The following is a 19,312-nucleotide window of genomic DNA, read 5'->3' as shown; positions in this document are numbered from 1 at the left end:
TTTTCGGTATATTCTCCCCTGTTCTACAGGGTACAAGTGTTCCTTCTGGAAACGTCTATTATCCAAAATAATATAATTAATTGAGCTTATTGGCAGCCATGAAAGGACACAAAGAGGCAGCACCATCTTCTTCTTTCTTTTGATCCTTGTTCTTTGCCAATTGTTGGATCAATTGATTAGGATCATAAAATGTCTCAAGCTATCACATGAAAAAAAAATTCTAAGTAATTATAGCTCGAATCTATATTTATACAATCTTACTTCTTCAATTTCGAATTTATCGTTGACTTTTGCAACAGTAACACCAAAGGTTTCAACTAATTCGTTGGAAGCAGGAGCTTCGAGCTTCTTGCCGTTTCCGACCTTGACAGAAAGATTACCTGTCATTGTACCCCAATGGCTAAAATAGAAAGAAATGGGTCAAAAGGATGATTACTCATATCGTGCACTATAAGTTACCGCCATTTGAAAGCAACAACAGGTGGCCCACTATAGACTTGTAAAACTTCCCAAGAAAAGGTGCGAAGAGCACGTTTGAAAAGCTTGTGGGATTCCGAGAAATCCATTTCACTGGCCTTATAGAGCTCAGTGTCGCCAATAAGAGCATTGTAAGTACCAACCTACGCCCTTTTTTAGATAAAAGAAGAAAAGAGTAAATAAAAAGAAAACTAACCTCAAGCATTTCATCAATCGTTTGGGGCTTTAAGCCGTTGCAAGAGAACTTATACTTTTTGCGATCAATTGTACGGATTTCATCTGCATTGAGTTTGTAAGACATTTCCTTTTCCCAATTCTAAATAAAAGAATTTATGAACACACTCGCTAAGCCAAAGAAAATGAATATACATACCTTAACCAAGTTAGATACAAGCCATTCAAGGGATCCTTCAGCATGAGTCATGGTTTTTTCTAATAGTATTACAAGGATTTTAGAAAATCAAACAAGTTGAACATCATTTGGTTCATGTTACCTGCATCAAAAGCCTTGTTCACCTTGGTATAGTCAGGTATGCGTCCATAACGCCACTGATGTTCAGTATCTTTAAGGACAGCATTTGGGTCAGTCATAAAATCAGGAAGGGTCATGTTGAGTAATGTAAGAAAGAACAGGGATGAAGTGATTTTTTTTTGTTGCTCAAGTGTCTCTCTTATAAATGTTTGTGTGCAGGTACAAATTATTGACGATTTACCATAAAAGGTGAAACTCTAAAACAAAGCTATAAGTGTAACAATCAATAATGGTTCGACGTTGGCAATAAAATTGCACGTTTATCAATGTTATCCATTAACGGGAAATATCTTCTAAAAGGAAATTTTAAATAAGTGCTTTGATTCAAAATGATTGTAGCGTGCCCTGTTGTTGTCTTTGTCTCATTTTCTCCTTTTTTTTCTAGTAAATGATATCATATAATGACCAGATTACTTACAAAAGGCGAGGCAAGCCTTTTATTTCACAATCCGATTAGAGCACAATTTGTTTCAGATCATATTAACCTTCTATCGTGTCAAAATGAAGGCAGCTCCCTAAAAATATAATATTGATTCGGACTTCAGTACTAGTTTCATCGAATACTGAATACACTCACCCCTCAATGATTTGCTAATCAATAGAGAATACTATATTAGCCATTTAATAATGTAAAAAGAAAAGGTATATCAGAAAGATTTCAAACTTAGTCGTACTAAAGTTTATTTGGTTAAAAGGATATTCATAATTGCGCATAAATAATTGCTAGTTGCTGATTGTTGATTAAAATAGACATTTATTGTTCTTAAAGGTAAAGTATTCACTATATTTTACTCTAATCACATTATTAGATATTACGATACATACAGTGTCATTTATGACAGCTTGTGACAGCCAATTGACTATCTGACTACCAATAGAGCACTTGATAGCATTTACCAACAGCTCTATGTGATATGTAGTGTCGAAGATCCTGTACCGTTTCTAAAGGGATCCGAGTTGTCGAGTTGGAATGAAATATTCAGACTAGCGAAACAAAAAAAGAAAAAAAAGAAAAAAAAAAAAAAAGAAAAAAAAAAAAGAAAAACGCATTTTATCTATTAAATTCTTCTTGGGTTATCTGTAAAGCATTTCAACTGTATTTAATGCCATAGTATTTTACCTAGAGGACACACACAAGGGATGACGTGCAACCAAGTATGTTTTACTGAACGCCTATTTTTTAACGATTTACTTTTAGTAAGCGTAGTTCATAAAAGAGTTGCCCAACAGAAATTTAATGAATAAATAAACGGATAATAGAAAACAGGATCAAATTTTTTTCTCAAGTCAATCATTTGGATTTTTGTCCAGGTTTGTTCCTAAGAACCTTACAATAAAATGTGACTCTGCTTCTCCATGAAGGCAAATGGTTACCAGCATATCGAGTGTTTCCATATATGATTGGAAGCTCAATTCAAATGACACGCTTCTCACTCTGTCTCTGTAAAATTTATGATCGTAATGTATAACATTTAAAGTCAGGAGTCTAACCACAGATGAAAATTTTGAAGACGTAGTTTTAAAAACCCAGACTATAAACAAAGTAAATCCAAATATTTGTCATTGTTTAGATTAGTTGGCTATAGCGTAAAGTTTCATGCAACAGACTGGTGTACTCAGATCTGTTCATGACAATTAGAATTAGGAAGGGAAAGTGACCTTTCAAATTATGGTAAGTAATTTTTCACTTATACCAATTTATATTTGCTTGCTTGTATCAATAAGGATGTTAACTGCTAGCTCTTGACTATTTCTTTTGTTGTCTTTTGCAATAAACATCACAAAACATTATAATAATAAAAAGTGAAGCGGAGCTCATGCTTGTTGATCTTCCTGTGTTTTGCATAAAAATGTGCACTCTTTTTTAATTGAATATCCAGACAATTTTCCTTTGATTATTCAATGAACTAGGAGCAAAAGCAGAACAAACTAGATAATGATATTTGTTGCCTTTCCATATGTGGTTATTGAAATGAAATTATTGAAAGATAAATATCAAGTTTTTGCGTTTCATTCACTTTTTTGTCTAATTGATATGTGAATTTCATCACACAGTGTTACATTTGCATTATTTTGCCTCTTATTAATAAATCATTTAAGATGAGATCCTATATGATCTGATTTTGAAATTAAAGTGGAATAGAGAATTCAGTTCCTGACTTTTTTTTTTTGACTTTTCAGTGACACAGTCCAATTTTGTTTTTCGTTATTCCGTTCCTTTATTAATTTTTCTTATTTTTACAAGCTGCCATGGCAACCAACATTCGACAGGCAGTTGAAGTTTATACCCAAGGAACGAAAGCTTGGTTCGAAGATGACAAAGAAGCCTGGATTTCTACTACTTGCATCTCAAATACATTTATAGATGACTCAAAAGTTAAAATAGTTTTTCAAGGGGACAATGACGAGAAGGTTAATACAGAACATGTGCACTGTGTGAAAAAAATTAATACCATAGTTCTACAGGAATACATATTTGAGTCAACCTTAGCGGAAATAGAGAAAACAAATGGATCAAACCTACCGCCGCTTCGTAACCCTCCAAAGATGGAATATACAGATGATTTAACAAACTTGAGTTATCTAAATGAACCTGCAGGTAACATATAACGTTATCAAGTAGCTCCTTTGTCATCATTGAAACTAAATGTTCATTCAATTAGTTTTAAATACGATCCGTACTCGATATATGCAAAGGTTGATCTATACATACTCTGGTATTGTTTTGATTGCCATGAATCCATTCGATCGAGTGGCTCTTTATGACCCAGACATTGTTCAGCAATATTCAGGAAGAAGACGTGGTGAATTGGAGCCTCACTTGTTTGCCATTGCAGAGGATGCTTATCGTTGTATGATACGTGAGCAAGTCAATCAAACTATTGTGGTATCTGGTGAGAGTGGTGCAGGTAAAACAGTAAGTGCAAAATACATTATGCGTTATTTTGCAACTGCCGACGATCAAGAAGTGATGGGTAAAAAGCAAAAATCGAGTGGTGATATGACAGAAGTAGAAGAACAAATATTAGGTATAAACAAACACATTGACAGGATATATACAGCCCCTTGACTAAAAACAAAACAAACAAATTTTAGCTACTAATCCAATTATGGAAGCGTTTGGTAATGCAAAGACAACACGAAATGATAATTCATCTCGATTCGGTAAATACATTGAAATTCAATTTGATGACTCTGCCAATATTGTGGGCGCAAAGATCAGAACTTATTTATTGGAGCGTTCACGTCTGATCTATCAACCTGAAACTGAAAGAAATTATCACATCTTTTACCAAGTAAATATATACTTTATTACTGGGCACAAAATTTATAAAGTATTGTAGCTTTGTGCAGGTATTCCTTTGTCAGAAAAGAAGGATTTCGAGTTGAGCGATTATGACCAATTCCACTACTTAAATCAAAGTGGAACTGGTGTCATACCAGGTGTAGATGATGCTGCTGAGTTTGAAACAACTCAACGGGCACTATCTACTGTTGGATTGTCAGTGCAATTGCAATGGAAGATATTTAGGCTATTGGCTGCGTTGCTTCATATAGGTAATATCAAGATTACTGGACGCGGTGATGCTATGTTATCCGAAGAAGATCCTGCTCTCTTGACTGCCACCCGTTTATTAGGGATCAAGGCTTCCGATTTTAGAAAATGGATTGTGCGTAAACAGATTGTTACTCGTTCTGAAAAGATCGTGACCAACTTAAGTCCTGTCCAAGCGCATGTCGTTAAAGATTCAGTAGCCAAATATATTTATGCCAACTTGTTCGACTGGCTTGTGTCTGTTACCAATGAAAGTCTTTCTTGTTCAGATCCAAATAACATTGCAACATTCATCGGCGTATTGGATATCTACGGTTTTGAACATTTTAAGAAGAATTCATTTGAGCAATTTTGTATCAATTATGCTAATGAAAAACTTCAACAACAATTCAATCAGCATGTTTTTAAGCTAGAGCAAGAAGAGTACGTGCGTGAAAAGATCAATTGGACTTTTATTGAATTCAGTGATAATCAGAAATGTATCGAATTGATTGAAGCAAAACTTGGTATCTTATCTCTTTTGGATGAAGTATTGTATTTTTTCATTTCTTGAAGCAAAAAAGTTATAACAGTACACATAGGAATCCCGTTTACCTTCTGGTTCTGATCAAGGATTTGTGCAAAAATTGTATTCCAACTTTGACAATCCTAATTACAAAAATTACTTTAAAAAACCTCGTTTCTCTAATAGCGCTTTCACTATTGCTCACTATGCCCTTGACGTTCAATATGAAGCAGAGAGTTTCATTGATAAAAACAAGGATACAGTGCCCGATGAACACCTGTCACTCTTACAGAATGCTGAATTTGACTTTTTGACTGAAGTGTTGGATAAAGCTGCTGCTAGTAATGTTGTTGCCCCTGTAAGTCGATATATTATCCCATAACGTTAGCTTATAGACTTATCTCTTTAACATAGCCTGAGAACGGTAAACGTATGAGTATGGCGGTTAAGAAACCAACACTTGGTGCAATCTTCAAATCATCATTGATTAATTTGATGGAGACTATCGGAAATACCAATGTTCACTACATTCGTTGTATCAAGCCAAATGAGGCCAAAGTGGCGTGGGAATTTGACCCCAACATGGTACTAGCTCAATTGAGAGCTTGTGGTGTGTTAGAAACTATTCGTATCAGTTGTGCTGGCTATCCCTCTCGCTGGACATTTGAGGAGTTTGCAGATCGTTACTATGCCCTAGTTTCCTCTAAACATTGGGACACCAAAGCAGACAAGCCAGATATTAGACAATTGTGTTCAGTTATTTTGGAGGCATCTATTAATGATGAAGACAAATATCAAGTAGGAACTACTAAGATCTTTTTCCGTGCTGGACAATTGGCCTATTTAGAAAAACTAAGATCAGATCGCTTCAACGAATGTGCTATTACCTTACAAAAACATATGAAGCGTTTCGTTTATCGTATTCGCTATGTGCGTATGAGAGAAATGGCAATTCGAGTTCAATGTATTGCTCGTAGAAAGGCAGCGCTGGCCAATATGCAAAGGCTCAGAGAAGAGAAAGCAGCTGTTGTGATCCAAAAGAACTGGAAAAGACATGTTATCCGAAATGAATATCTATCAAAGAAGGCATTTATTCTCAAGCTTCAAACAGTATGCAAAGCTAAATTGGCAAAACGCAATTTCCACTTTATCCAAGAAAACCATGCTGCAACTCAAATTCAAAAACTTATTCGAGGATGGTCTGCTAGAAAGAAGTATAAAGCCAAAAGAGAATTCATCATCAACGTACAGTCAGTTATTCGTCGCAATATTGCACTTAAACAGCTAATGGGTCTTCGTGCTGAAGCTAGATCCGTTAATCATTTCAAGGAGGTCTCCTACACACTTGAAAATAAGGTAGTTGAATTAACACAAACGCTCAGAAATGTACAACATGAAAACAAAGTAGTCAACGATCGTGCAGTCCAACTTGAAACGCATATCAAGACATGGACAGAAAAATATGAAAAAATGGAGCGAAAAGCTAAAAATTTGGAAGAAGAACTTCAAAATCCGACTGTTCCCCAAGCAACACACGATGCATTGCAAGCTGAATTTAATTCACTTCAACATGAACATCGTCAAACGATAGAGAAAGTTAAGAGCCAAGATCGCGAAATAAGCACGCTCAAAGGTCAACTAGAAACAGAGAAAGCAGAAAACATCAAATTACGTAAGCTATTGGAAGAGTCTGACGAACGAGCAAAGAATGCGACAGATGAAGCCGAAGTAGCTGATCTTCGCAGTCAGTTAGCTGCTTTGAAAGCTCAATTATCTCAAGCGCTTAACACACCACGTGTACAAGGAAACCCCAATACATTGCGCGCTGTATCTCCTGGCCCTCGTATGCGTAGTGTCTCGCCAGGTTCTCATAGGTTAGATCCCGAACCTATACCATACCACCGAAGCAGATCACCTGGAGGTGCTTATGCAGATACACCCAGCAACAACTCTAAACCCGCTGTTTCTGCCCCAGTGGCCGAAACCACCACCAACGGCCCTCCACCTGCCTCGGTAAAGAAACCGCGCAGAAACAGCACAGCTGATATGACCAGCAATCGACTGAAGAACTCATTAGATAACATTCGTCTTGCTGATAGTAACCCTCGTGCAGTATCGATTGATCAAGTTGATAATTTGATGGGCACTAAACATGGAGGACTCGGTGGATCACCAGATGAAAATCCAGAAGAAGCCATTCGTGCCTTAATAAAAGATGAAGATCCTTTGCAAGAAGAAATCCTTCAGGGTCTCATCAGATCAGTCAAGATGCCTTTACCCACTTTACAAAATCCACCATCTAAAAGAGAAATATTGTTCCCAGCACACACAATTGCTATTTGCGTCAGAGAAATGTGGGAAATGGGATATGTACAAGAATCTGAAAGGTTATTATTTAGTGCTATGGACTCTATTCAGAAGCAATTTTTAGTAAGTATAAAGAACACCAAGCAATGTAGAATACTATGCTAACAATGTTAAACAGAGCTTCACAGATGAAGATGCCGTTGTTCCTTGTACATTTTGGCTTACTAATGTTCATGAACTATTATCGCTTATTATTATTCTTCAGCAAGAACTTGGCCCAGAATTTTACCAAGACAAGCGCAAAACGATCAGTGGAAGCGAATTTAATAAATTGGTGGATAACATCAAATTTGAATTGCAATGCTTAGAAGACAACATCTATCATGCTTGGATGAAAGAAATTAAGAAACACCTTAGCAAAATGGTTATCACAGCCGTCGTTGAGGGACAATCGTTGCCTGGTTTTGTTACCAATGATTCCGGTGGTAGATTCTTCAATAAGATCTTAATTGGTTCTTCTCATCAAAATTATTCAATGGATGACTTGTTGAACTTCTTAAACAAGGTGCATCGTTCCATGAAATGTTACTACATTGAGCAATCAGTAGCAACTCAAGTATTAACAGAATTATTGAAATTAATTGGTGTAACAGCCTTCAATAATTTGCTAATGAGAAAGAATTTTTGTTCATGGAAGCGAGGTAAGAACTATATTGTTGTGTTTGCACTACATTTTACTAAACAATTTTTCTTATACACTAGCTATGCAAATTCAATACAATATTACACGACTTGAAGAATGGTGCAAGAGCCATGATATTCCTGAAGGAGCTCTTCAATTGGAGCATTTAATGCAAACAACAAAGCTTCTTCAATTCAAGAAGGGAACTGTCGAAGACATTGAAAATATTTATGATGTTTGCTGGATATTATCGCCTACACAAGTACAAAAACTTATCTCACAGTATCATATTGCTGATTATGAGAATCCTGTCAAGCCAGAGATACTTAAGGCTGTTGCCGAGCATGTAGTCAGTGGCGATGCGAGTGACGTACTACTGCTAGATTCTGTATCTATCGAAGATACTTCGAATCCATATGAGGTCCCTCTACCAAGATACACAAAGCCCGAAACTTACTTGCCGCAATGGGTAAATATATCAAATGCTTAACTAGTTTATCATACTAACCTTTGTTTGTCATAGTTGAACCTGAAGCGTCTTCGTCGGTTAATTTCATTAGCACAACAAATAGAAGAAGCCTCTAAATAAGACAATATCCATTCTTCACCTATTCCCTTTTCAGCAATAACTTAAATAAAAGCAATTTCTACAGATATAAAATGGATTTACATGCTCATAATAAAACTTCTATTGTTTTGTGATATCTTGTCCTTAATTATTTTTCTTTTGTTCAATAAATTTGACATCGTTATACCATTAAACTATAATAGAAACAACACTAAGAAGAAAAAATACCTTGCTTGACTATACTTACGGCCAACAGAATAACGAAATAAAGCTTGCTGCTGTGAAAAGTAAAATAACGTACCAAAAATTAAACTACGAGAGCAGTTCAGAAGAAAGAAAATAACGATACATTTTGCCATCATTTGATTGAGGCAGACGTAGCACAAGTGAATCGCAAGTGTATCAACGAAAGCCTTTTGACAATAAAGAGCACGCATCATAGAATAAAGCTCAAATACGCGTATTTAGAACAATACCACTTCATATCACCTACATCAACCACTGGTGTGCTCCAAGGATTCTTACTCTCACCTTTCTCGTATTCTACTTATATTAAACAATTACTATGACCACTACATTGACAATCGTTAGATGGCTGCCTTACCCTGGTTCAGCCGGCCCTATAAATAAATTTATTATTGTGTGCTGATAATATGATTCTCATAGCTAGTAAATACAAGATGGCTGATCCTTTACAAAAATGTAAAAAAAAAAAAAAAAAAGTCTTAATCTTAGATCTCGCTGAAATCCAGCAAAGGTGTTGTCATTGATAACACTGCTGACAACCCGATTCACTACCAATTACATGGAGACCTATTCCTCTCCACACACTCTTCACATACCTTGTTATCACCTTCAAATTCGGTGAATATATTAGTACTCTTGACCTTGTCGCTGCTAACATTAGCAAAATGGTGGCGACCTGCAGCCAGCTTTCTGCTGCTAACATCAACCCCAAAGGTTTTAGTTTGTTCCTGGCTATCCGTCTTCTTACCCAGTTGTTTGAATTCAACTAGGATATGGTGTGATCATTAGTTCTTTTATTCCTTTAATGTTGCTAAGCTTGAAAATATTCAAAGCAAATGCATTCACAGATTTTTTTGTGTTTCTTTCCGTTTTTCTATCAAATCGATGCTGTACATAGCGAAACTGCCCAGTATACAAAAGCGTATTAATATTTTATAAAACTAATTCTCACTCTGTTTATTACCATTATTTAATAATGGATTCCCCATAAACTCCTTCCACTCCTTAAACAGACAACCAGTTGATCATAATGATGTAAACTCTGTAGGACGGCTCTATGAAAATAATACTCGCTGGTTATTGAATCTCTTGACGAGATGCTTTTCAAGAAAATGCATTTGGGATTCTTACAAAATAGTTTGAACAAACGACAAACAGAGAAGAATTCCATACTTCTTTTTTTTATTGTTCAACCTTCTTCTTAGATTCAATTTTTTGGTTGCCGATGCCTCAGGCGGAATAAAGTCGATGTGGTTCGATGGCGCCCTGGTTGGTCAAAGCTCTGTGCTAACTTTTTTGAGTGATTGCTTACCAAGAAATATGTCCTTTATTGTCTTGAAGTGCATCGATGTCTACAGATGTCAAAAGTAATTTATAATTCCTGTCCTTTCTCTTGAATTTCCTATCTAAACACAAGCTGCGTTCTTTTCAAGACGCGCCTTCTTGGTTTATTTGATAGTCTACTATATACCATATCCTTCCTGGATTCGATTGCTTTTTTCATAGCGATGAACTGCCATCACATCCTCTATAGCTAAGGTAAATCCTCTCAAATTGGTTAACTCAAAATCCTCACTAGTATTTATTTACTCTGTTCCTTTCTTACTCTTTTCTTTTTCCTTTCATTTTTATGCTTAGTCCCAAATTGTTTTTCAGCTTCTTTTTACTCTTTCTTTTGATTTAATCCGGACAAAGCGGCCTTGTAAAATAAAAATAACCGTTTCCATGTAATTTTCCCATTGGTTCATGCCACTCAGAAACGTGACTATAAAAATAACTATCCAATTCTATTTTGTTATGCCGCCAAAGAATATAAATAGATATAGGCATTTTTCTGTTCCTCTTTACCTTGTACAAACTCGATAAACTTCAAAATGGCTTTAACTGAAAAACAAAAAATGATTGCTGGAGAGATCTATAATGCCCGCGATGAAGAACTTGTACAAGACAGACGCAAGAACACGCTTCAACTTGCACAATTCAATTCATCCACTGATGATAATGAACGTCTCGAATTGGCCCACAAGATCTTTGGTTCCTTTGGTAAGGGATCATTTGTGAATCCCACATTTCGATGCGATTATGGCTATCAAATTTTTTTAGGTGAACATGTCGAGATCAACTACGACTGCTGCTTTTTGGATATTGCCAAAATCACGATCGGAAACAATACTTTTTTCGGCCCTAATGTTCATCTCTATACTGTCAACCATCCACTGGATCCGACCGAGCGAAGAAAGGGAATAGAGTTTGGTAAGGAGATCAAGATTGGTGATGACTGTTGGATTGGTGGGTGTGTTGTGATCTGTCCTGGTGTGACGATTGGGAATGGTGTCACGATTGGTGCTGGATCTATTGTCACAAAGGATATTCCAGATTATAGTCTTGCTGTTGGAAGTCCAGCTAAAGTTATCAAAACCATCATTCCTACTTGAACTTTAAATAAAATTAGCCAACTGTAGACTTGATTCAATTCTGTGTTTATATAAATAAAGTATGAATAGTGGTTCAAATCACGACTATAACAAACCTTTTTTAATTCAAGTTTCTTTTGAAAAAATAAACTTTTAATTTCTTTGGTTAACTTCAAAATCTAAAATGTTTCTTTTTTGCTTAGTGCTAGAATATATTATTACAATTGAAAGAAAAAAAAAGTTTTTTAAGAGCATTTTTTATTTCTTTACTTCAAAATGTTCAAGATGCAATTTATGAAATGAAGCAATTGAAGTATCTGAAGCTTTCTGTAATTATGTTTAAAGATAACTATTTGATTCTTGTACTTGTTGTTTAGGGATTGATCTGTAGGAAAATCAATGCTACTTTATAAATATTGGGTATTTTTTACAAGCCAAAAAAGCTCTATGTATGCCGTGATTACTTGATCATTATTTCTAAATTTGTGTTTTTACCCAATTGCATAGTACAGCTCATATTTCCTGCTTTTATATGATTAACAGCAATAAAAAAAAAGCATGTTAATTAAGTGAGAGTAAAGAATTTCAGGGCAATCAATTTTTTTTATTAGCATTTGTGTGCTTTGTTTGTAACCTATTTTGTTCGTTGTGGAGCTACTTGCGCAAATTTTTTCCGATGCTTTTGGTAGTGACTGAACAACGAGCATAATTTTTTTTTTCCTTTTTTTTTTTTTGTAAATTGTAAACATGACTACAATCATCAACTCTTTGGCAACACCTTCCAGTTACCGCGATCAACTGTATCAGGTATTTATTAATTGTTGTTGCATTGATAAATAATTAACCATTGTATTGAATATAAAGGGATCTTCTAATCAACTTACAGATGACCTTTCTACAACAGCAACACTTTACGTTGGCAATCTGTCATTCTTTACAACAGAAGAACAAATATACGAACTTTTTAGCAAGTGTGGAGAAATTAAACGTATTATCATGGGACTTGATCGAAACCAAAAAACACCTTGTGGATTCTGTTTTGTGGAGTAAAATGAATTGTAGACCCAATCTACCCATTTTTACTAAATAAAGAAATTATAGATATTATCACAGGAGCGACGCGCTTGATTGTATGAAGTATGTTAATGGAACAAAATTAGACGAAAGAATTATTCGTTGCGACTTGGATCCTGGATTTAAGGAAGGAAGACAATTCGGACGTGGCAAGAGTGGTGGACAAGTGCGTGACGAATATCGTACAGAATATGATGCTGGTCGTGGTGGCTGGGGCCATCGTATGAGAATGGAGCTTGAACGTAATCGTGAAAAGGACATAAAGGAAAACTACGAGGCTATCAAGGAAATTCCAAAGGGTGCTGATGAATATGTAAGCAGAGGTTCAAATATGCAAGGTAGCAGCAGCAAACGCAAAGAAATGGATGATGACAGTGAACAAGAATCACGCAAGCGTCACAAAGAACACGTATGTTTATAGAATATTCATATTTTAAGTATTAACCTTTTTTTTTTCTTTTTTTTTAATAGAATCCTCGTTTCAGAGAAAATGATGATGAAGATGAAGAATAAAAATCAACTTTTTACACTTGCACAATAAATAAAAGCGGATACAAGGATTGTATTTTTTGAGGGAGGGTGTTATGAAAATGAAAGATGATGTTTATTTGGTATCAGATTATGTAGTATCCATTCTATGATAGACAGAGACAAACCAACTTTTTATGCTTGAAAGAAGATTGTGCCCGTTTTCTCCTTTTTGTTTCAATAGCTCCTGCTGTTCTTGAACAAAGTTCTTTGGATATCCATTCAATCTGATAGATTCTTCATAGATTAGAATGGCTTCATCCATATTCTCAATCATATATTGCAGCCTTTCTTCACTTGGTGGATGACTTGACCCAAACCAATTGTTAATTAAGGTTGACAAGAATTCAAGAACAGTGACTTGTAAATCGTCGTATGTGTCCAATGATTGATTGCTGTTTTGATTACTATTGTTATTAGCCGGTCTTACTTCCTTTTTAACCACATAAGCTTCTAGTTCTGCCATTTTTTGCCAAACTTCTACAGCCACTCTAGGGTCATATCCTGCTTTTGCCAATAGCTTCAATCCGACAAGATCAGCCTAGATACAGAGATAAGTATGAATAGGTAAGATACATACATTAACAAATGTGTTACCTCTTTTTCTAATAATCTATTGTATGTTGTTTGAGTTTCTAATGTGATGAATGTTGAAATATAGTCGTTGATTTTTTGATTTACATATCTAGTATCAACAACATTTAATGACCCGTATATTCTTATTTGATTAATACATTACGGTCCAAGTGATTCGGTTACCATCCAGAATACACCTCTTGTGATATCTCCAAGCATAAGCATCAATGCCGCAAAGCCATGTTGCTCAACAAAATGTCTTTGTATTGAATGTGCTATTTCATGAGATAAGATGACTGCCATTCGTGTTGCGTCATATTCCATAACATGCACTAGCATATCATAAACAACGATATGAGAACCCACACACATTGCATTGACTGTAGTCGAGTCACATATGACATCAATCTCAAAGTTTCGCTTTGTAATGCTTGTCCTAAGATCTTCCACGTTATTTACTATTGTTTCTACATCATTCGAAGGATTAACTAAAAGCCTGTCATCATCTTTATCTTCTGTTGATAATGTCTTTTCATGAGTATATCGTCTTACTGGCTCACGGATATCATCTGCGGCCACTGTAGCCAAATTATCTACGATGATCTGCAGCCACTGTACTAGCTCACTCTCTCTCGATGCAACAAGTCCTCTGTGTGATTCTAGCAGAGTACTGATCTCATCCTTGACCACATCATCTTCTTCTTCTTCACTTAGATAAATTAATCTTAATCGAGACGTATTGGGTGCTTGATCTAATCCTACAGCAAATAATAGAGTCACTCCAAAGAGGGGGATTCCTGCTAATATCTTGGCTAAAATTTGCAATTTACTTCCTCCTCTACCAAATGTATGCGGTAGTAGGGTCAATGAAGTCTTTGAGGATAGAGAAATGATACTGACCAACTTGCCAGTTTTGAAGGCTCCCATTAGAAATGCAGGGAAAGGAACCAAGGGAACTTGTGCCCGTCGACTGGGATGAAACGATCGTTGCTGAACTCCTTTTGTTTGTCTACAATAACAAGAAAAACATACTGAACGACGAAAGGATGAGCGACTGGCTTTTAGAATGTGTTGCATCATTGACAAGGGGAAGGAGGAAAAAATAAAAATATAAAAAGGGGGGAGATGAATCAATTTTTATTTTATCCGTGTCTTGTGTTACCCTATGCTTTGTCATACACTCTTCCGGCTTCAACACATGCCCTGATGGCTTCTGCACATGATTTTATGGATTTAAAGAGTCGATTAAGCTCACTTGGGTCCTCGCTTTCTTTTAATCTATCGTTTAAATTATTCATTTTTGTCGAAAGCGTGGATAAAATAGTTTGTGAAGAGAAGACGTCGGATGAATAGATTGTCCTTTTCGCAACTTTTTTTTCTACGTTGGTTTCCATCTGCTGTTCCTGTGGTCTTTTTGTTTCCGTAACAATTGGCTTTTCTTGTCTGTCCTTTTGGGGCTGTGCCTCTTTTTCTTTGTCTGTCAAGATGATATTTTCACAAATAACACAATACATTTGCTTTGTTTCAGGATGACGAACGAGGGGTATCTATAAAAATATCCATTAGAAAAGATGGATTAAAAAGAAACCCATTTACCGCATAACATGTACTGTTTGGACAGTTTTCATTCAAGAGAGCCCATTTCTGCAGCATCTTTTGTCCAATTAATTGAGAAGCTCTTGAAGATTGTTCTCTTCTTTGACGTCGAACAGCAAGTTCATCAGCTTCTATTACTGGCTCGGGATTTTTTGATGGTTCTGGAACTGGCTTTTTTGGACCTGAAGCGTTATTAGGAAGAGGATCATGATATGTACAAAAAGAAATAGATCCATCTTTGGATCTCATCAAGGGAAATGAGCAGTCTTTGATTGAACAGATCTGGTCTGTCATAACCTAAAGTAAAAGCGAACATTGAGTAAAATCCAAGTGTTCTGTGAATACTTTATTCTTTTGATTTTACCCATCCTTGGAGCATATACGTCCCCATAAGATTACTTGCTTCTTTCGAGCTTCTCAACGGTGTTGACATGTGCAGGTATTTAATAATGAAAAAAAGCCGCTATTTTCTATTTCAATTGCAGCTGCAACTTTTGGAACAAAGCATTCAAGCACCGAATTATGAATTGAGGCCCAACCGTTGTTGAGCCAATTTGAATAACAAGCATTGACGCTATTTTATATTTCTCTCGACTATTCTCAACTACTTTTATATGTCTTTAGCTCTACTTTGCTGCTAAATATCTCCTTTTCTTTGCCTATATGCAATGATCTATGGCCATCTTCCATCACGTTTAAAATTAACATACTTTGAATATGTTCAATGGTGATAGTAATTTTGAATATTGAAAAGAAGGAGAGGTTTCCTTTGTCACTGAAAAAGGTGTTATATCAGTTTCAAATATCATATATAGCAAATAACAAATTGATGCTTCACTTAGTCTCTATTACAAAATATTTTGGATTATTATGTTCTGAATTTTATTATTTTATTGTCAGGTGCGATACAGACCATGATATGGTATTCATTCTCTTTTTCTCATAAAAAAAAACGAAAAGAGGTCAGAAAAAGGATAGCCCATTTCAATGTATAGTGTTAGCATGTGTGGACCTCAAAAAGGATAGGTTAGCAATGTTAGTTGCTACCAGCTTGATCTGATTTATGAATCTTTGATCACAGTTTCTTCCTGAAAAGAATGAACAAATGTGTTTGAAGTAAAATCTATTAATGTTTATATTTGCTATTATTCTATAGATATATTTAGACAGTCTCTTTTTTGATATGATTTCCTTCTTTTTCATTGCGTTTTCTCATCCATGATGGCCCGCATATGAAAAGAATAGGTATAGCAATGTTTGAAATAACTAAGATTAAGCCAACTATTGTAAACATCCAACCAATGCCAACCCCATTGATACCGGGATCGATAACGACAGTTGCAATAGCACTATAAATTTAGTATAAGCAAATATATATTTAAAGTTTTTTTTTTTTTTTTTTTTTTGATTACCCTAAAATACAACGGACCAAGTTGTTAGATGCAGTAATGGATGCGCCCTTTCCTGGATGCAAGTCAATTAGCAGTGTTTGAGTTGTTGTCATAATTCCAGTGGCACCAAAACCAACTATAAGTAAAAAAAGAAAAAATAAGTATTGCGATGTTATGAGCTAATTATCTATTGATGTACCCAAGAATTGAAGAACCAATGCTACTGCAAGCGGTGCACCCCAATAAAGACTCCAGCCGTAAAAAAGTGTGACAATTTGACAAAATACAATATTTGGCCATAATGTCTTAAAACGTGCTTTAAATATTGGGAAATCTGAATCAGGTTTATCTGGGTGCTTTTGCTTGAATTGATCTTTGGTTTTTTTGTAGTCCCAATCCAACATCTGGCCTCTTGTAAAGGATCCAATGATTGTTCCTGAACCTTGGCATAAGAAGCAAAGCCCAATTTCCAACTCGGATAGGTAAGGATAATGTATACTGAATTGTTTGGTTGTCGATGATAAGAAACAATAATAGGCGGCATAGTGAAGACCGTTATACAAAAGAACGGTAAAGACATCAGGTTGCAACAGATAACTAAAGGGTTTGAGGAAATTCATGCGCGGCCTTATCCTTTCATCTTTAATTCTCTGTATGGCTCTCTCATCAAGTTTTCCACGTCGACGTGCCAGCCACTGCCAAATCGTTGGATTGGCATAACCAGAACCATTTCCTACAAGTGAACGAAGTGTTTCAGGAGAGAAAAGACCAACAAGTACCAAGGAAGTCGCACCGAGGATTAACAAGATCCAAAAGATCCATCGCCAGCTTAACTTTTCGGAAATGATACCACCGATGACAGGTCCATAGACAGGACCGGACAATTGGCCGATAGAATAAACGCCGAAATAAGATCCGCGTCTAAGTGAAAAAGGTCAATTGGTTTTCTTGATCTGATCTTTCCTTACTTTCTACTGTCAGCAATATCACCAATGATACCAGCGCCTACAGCAATCACTGGGCTTGATCCAAAGGCTTGCAGCATTCTGAAAACAATGAGTGCAGCGTAATTAGGGGTCAATGCCAACCCAACGCAGGCTCCACAATAAACAATCATGGTGGATACCAAAATGGGCCTTCTACCCAGGCTATCTGCTAGTGTTCCCCAAAAGGTAGGAGACAAGGCTTGAAAAATCATATAGACAGTTACAGTCAAGTTCACTTGCTCGGTATTAATTTGCAAACTCTGTGTAATTTATGAATTTCTGATTTTTTTTTAAAAATTCTATTTTGTACCTCTTCTATTTGATTCAATGCGGGCAAATAGATGTTAGCAGTTAAAGGTGATATCATGGCTGTGAATGCTGTAATGATGACAAGAATGATCTGCTGCTGTGTCGAAAATATGGTATAGGGCTCTTTTTTTGTGTTGATATCTTGGATACAAATGCTTTCTACATCTGTTTGTCTTTCCACTGTAATGTTGGAGCACGTTTCCTCCGCACTATCTGAATCCGTATTATGGGAATTCATTTTATTAAGAAAAGACAATCTAACTATTGAAAGTAAATTAAGAAGAAAGAGAGAAAAATAACTGGTTAATATAGATCACTTTTTTTTTTTTTTAATCCGTGGGCTATTGTTTTCCCGATTTTGCAAAATTTTCTGATTTTGGTTAATCATTGATTCCGTCCTCTATATAGTAAATTAGCACTTAAAATCAAAACAGCCAGAAGCCATATGAGCATCCCACTGTGTTACTTAGTTAATAGATACACACAATCTGTTATCAGCATAGAATGCTGTAGATCATGTCCGTCCCCTTGCTTTTATTTTTCCGGTTATAAAATGATAGAATATAGACAGAACAGACAAGCTGCCAAGCTTCCGATGCTGAGCAAGGTGAATTATTAAGAATATATATTTGGGACTAGAGGCAGGATGAAGTTTTTGTGATTTAGGAACTAGCCTGCTCTAATTTGTTCGATAAATAGTTCTATCGCACAGCAGATCAAGGAGTCTTTACCTGTATTAACTTTGTTTCGGTAATATGAAAAGACTCAGAGACAGGTGATCTTTAAATCAGAACAAGTTAAGTCGAATCGAGTAGCTTGTAATGATATATGGAACAAAATGTTACGAGAATTCTGATGTAGTGATTGTTTTCAGCAAAACATTCCCAGGCAATCATAGACACGGAGGGTTGAGGAGAAGAAACCGGGTAAAAGATACACAGACATGCCATCAACAGTCTTCAGTATTAGTAAGAGATTACAAATTGATTTGGAGCAAATTTTGTTTTTTGAAAGAAATACGGCATATTCACATTACTTTTATTAATTAACCACTAGACAGCTTATGATAATTAAGATAACTATAAAATAATGTGAGCCAGTTGTATTTATCTTGAGAAACAGAATCTGCTGTGATTAGTAATTTTCAAAATCATGTTTCCATGGCGATCGGTTGTTGATTCATCCATTTATGATGAAGACTATTCATAACAAATAGCTTTGGTGCTGACGAGTTTTTTTTTTTATATACAGTGAAATCCTAAATCATAAGACATAACAAATTAGATAAGCGAAGGTTCATTCGGCTGCGATATCATTGGCTCTTACATTCAACTATTGAGAGTAAACACATCAGAATGAATCTATTCGTTGAATTGAAAAGAATTGATCTGTGAAGGAAATCAACAAGCATTATTTATACTTATGAGAATCTTTAGTTATAATACTTATTCAAGTGAATAATTTGGTATCTATAGCAGTACTGGGCCTTAAAAATATGCATGGACTTGAATTAGAAGGTCATAAGCGCTCGTTAATGTATTAATTTCAAAAAAAAAAAAAAAAAA

The 19,312-nt window shown here is 35.6% G+C and overlaps 6 protein-coding genes across 6 annotated transcripts; 3 read left to right on the top strand and 3 right to left on the bottom strand.

The window, feature by feature from the left end:
- Positions 1–76: 76 nt before the first annotated feature.
- On the bottom strand, positions 77–1,086 carry RO3G_04534 (uncharacterized protein; the record flags this gene model as incomplete). The annotated part of the gene is made up of 6 exons (XM_067659124.1): positions 77–199; positions 262–400; positions 460–620; positions 674–793; positions 851–909; positions 972–1,086. 6 exons carry the CDS (start codon positions 1,084–1,086, stop codon positions 77–79), a joined length of 717 nt encoding a protein of 238 aa, XP_067515225.1.
- A 2,570-nt stretch (positions 1,087–3,656) lies between these two features.
- RO3G_04533 (uncharacterized protein) lies at positions 3,657–8,648 on the top strand (the record flags this gene model as incomplete). The annotated part of the gene is made up of 9 exons (XM_067659123.1): positions 3,657–4,038; positions 4,106–4,305; positions 4,354–4,511; positions 4,542–5,094; positions 5,147–5,428; positions 5,485–7,500; positions 7,643–8,078; positions 8,140–8,528; positions 8,583–8,648. 9 exons carry the CDS (start codon positions 3,657–3,659, stop codon positions 8,646–8,648), a joined length of 4,482 nt encoding a protein of 1,493 aa, XP_067515224.1.
- Positions 8,649–10,771: 2,123 nt separating this feature from the next.
- Positions 10,772–11,308, top strand: RO3G_04532 (uncharacterized protein; the record flags this gene model as incomplete). The annotated part of the gene is made up of 1 exon (XM_067659122.1): positions 10,772–11,308. The coding sequence occupies one exon, from the start codon at positions 10,772–10,774 to the stop codon at positions 11,306–11,308; it is 537 nt and encodes a 178-aa protein (XP_067515223.1).
- A 726-nt stretch (positions 11,309–12,034) lies between these two features.
- RO3G_04531 (nuclear cap-binding protein subunit 2) lies at positions 12,035–12,874 on the top strand (the record flags this gene model as incomplete). The annotated part of the gene is made up of 4 exons (XM_067659121.1): positions 12,035–12,094; positions 12,174–12,333; positions 12,448–12,770; positions 12,833–12,874. 4 exons carry the CDS (start codon positions 12,035–12,037, stop codon positions 12,872–12,874), a joined length of 585 nt encoding a protein of 194 aa, XP_067515222.1.
- Positions 12,875–13,949: 1,075 nt separating this feature from the next.
- Positions 13,950–14,392, bottom strand: RO3G_04530 (uncharacterized protein; the record flags this gene model as incomplete). Its single annotated transcript, XM_067659120.1, has 3 exons — positions 13,950–13,961; positions 14,018–14,223; positions 14,296–14,392. 3 exons carry the CDS (start codon positions 14,390–14,392, stop codon positions 13,950–13,952), a joined length of 315 nt encoding a protein of 104 aa, XP_067515221.1.
- A 1,814-nt stretch (positions 14,393–16,206) lies between these two features.
- RO3G_04529 (uncharacterized protein) lies at positions 16,207–17,805 on the bottom strand (the record flags this gene model as incomplete). Its single annotated transcript, XM_067659119.1, has 6 exons — positions 16,207–16,211; positions 16,361–16,410; positions 16,474–16,588; positions 16,652–17,373; positions 17,421–17,698; positions 17,749–17,805. 6 exons carry the CDS (start codon positions 17,803–17,805, stop codon positions 16,207–16,209), a joined length of 1,227 nt encoding a protein of 408 aa, XP_067515220.1.
- Between the last annotated feature and the right edge of the window lie 1,507 nt (positions 17,806–19,312).

This window comes from Rhizopus delemar, genomic scaffold (genome assembly GCF_000149305.1).
Source record: "Rhizopus delemar RA 99-880 supercont3.3 genomic scaffold, whole genome shotgun sequence".
Taxonomy (NCBI): Eukaryota; Fungi; Mucoromycota; class Mucoromycetes; order Mucorales; family Rhizopodaceae; genus Rhizopus; species Rhizopus delemar.
The sequence above is the reverse complement of the archived record's forward strand: the minus strand, read 5'-3'. Positions and strand labels throughout refer to the sequence as shown.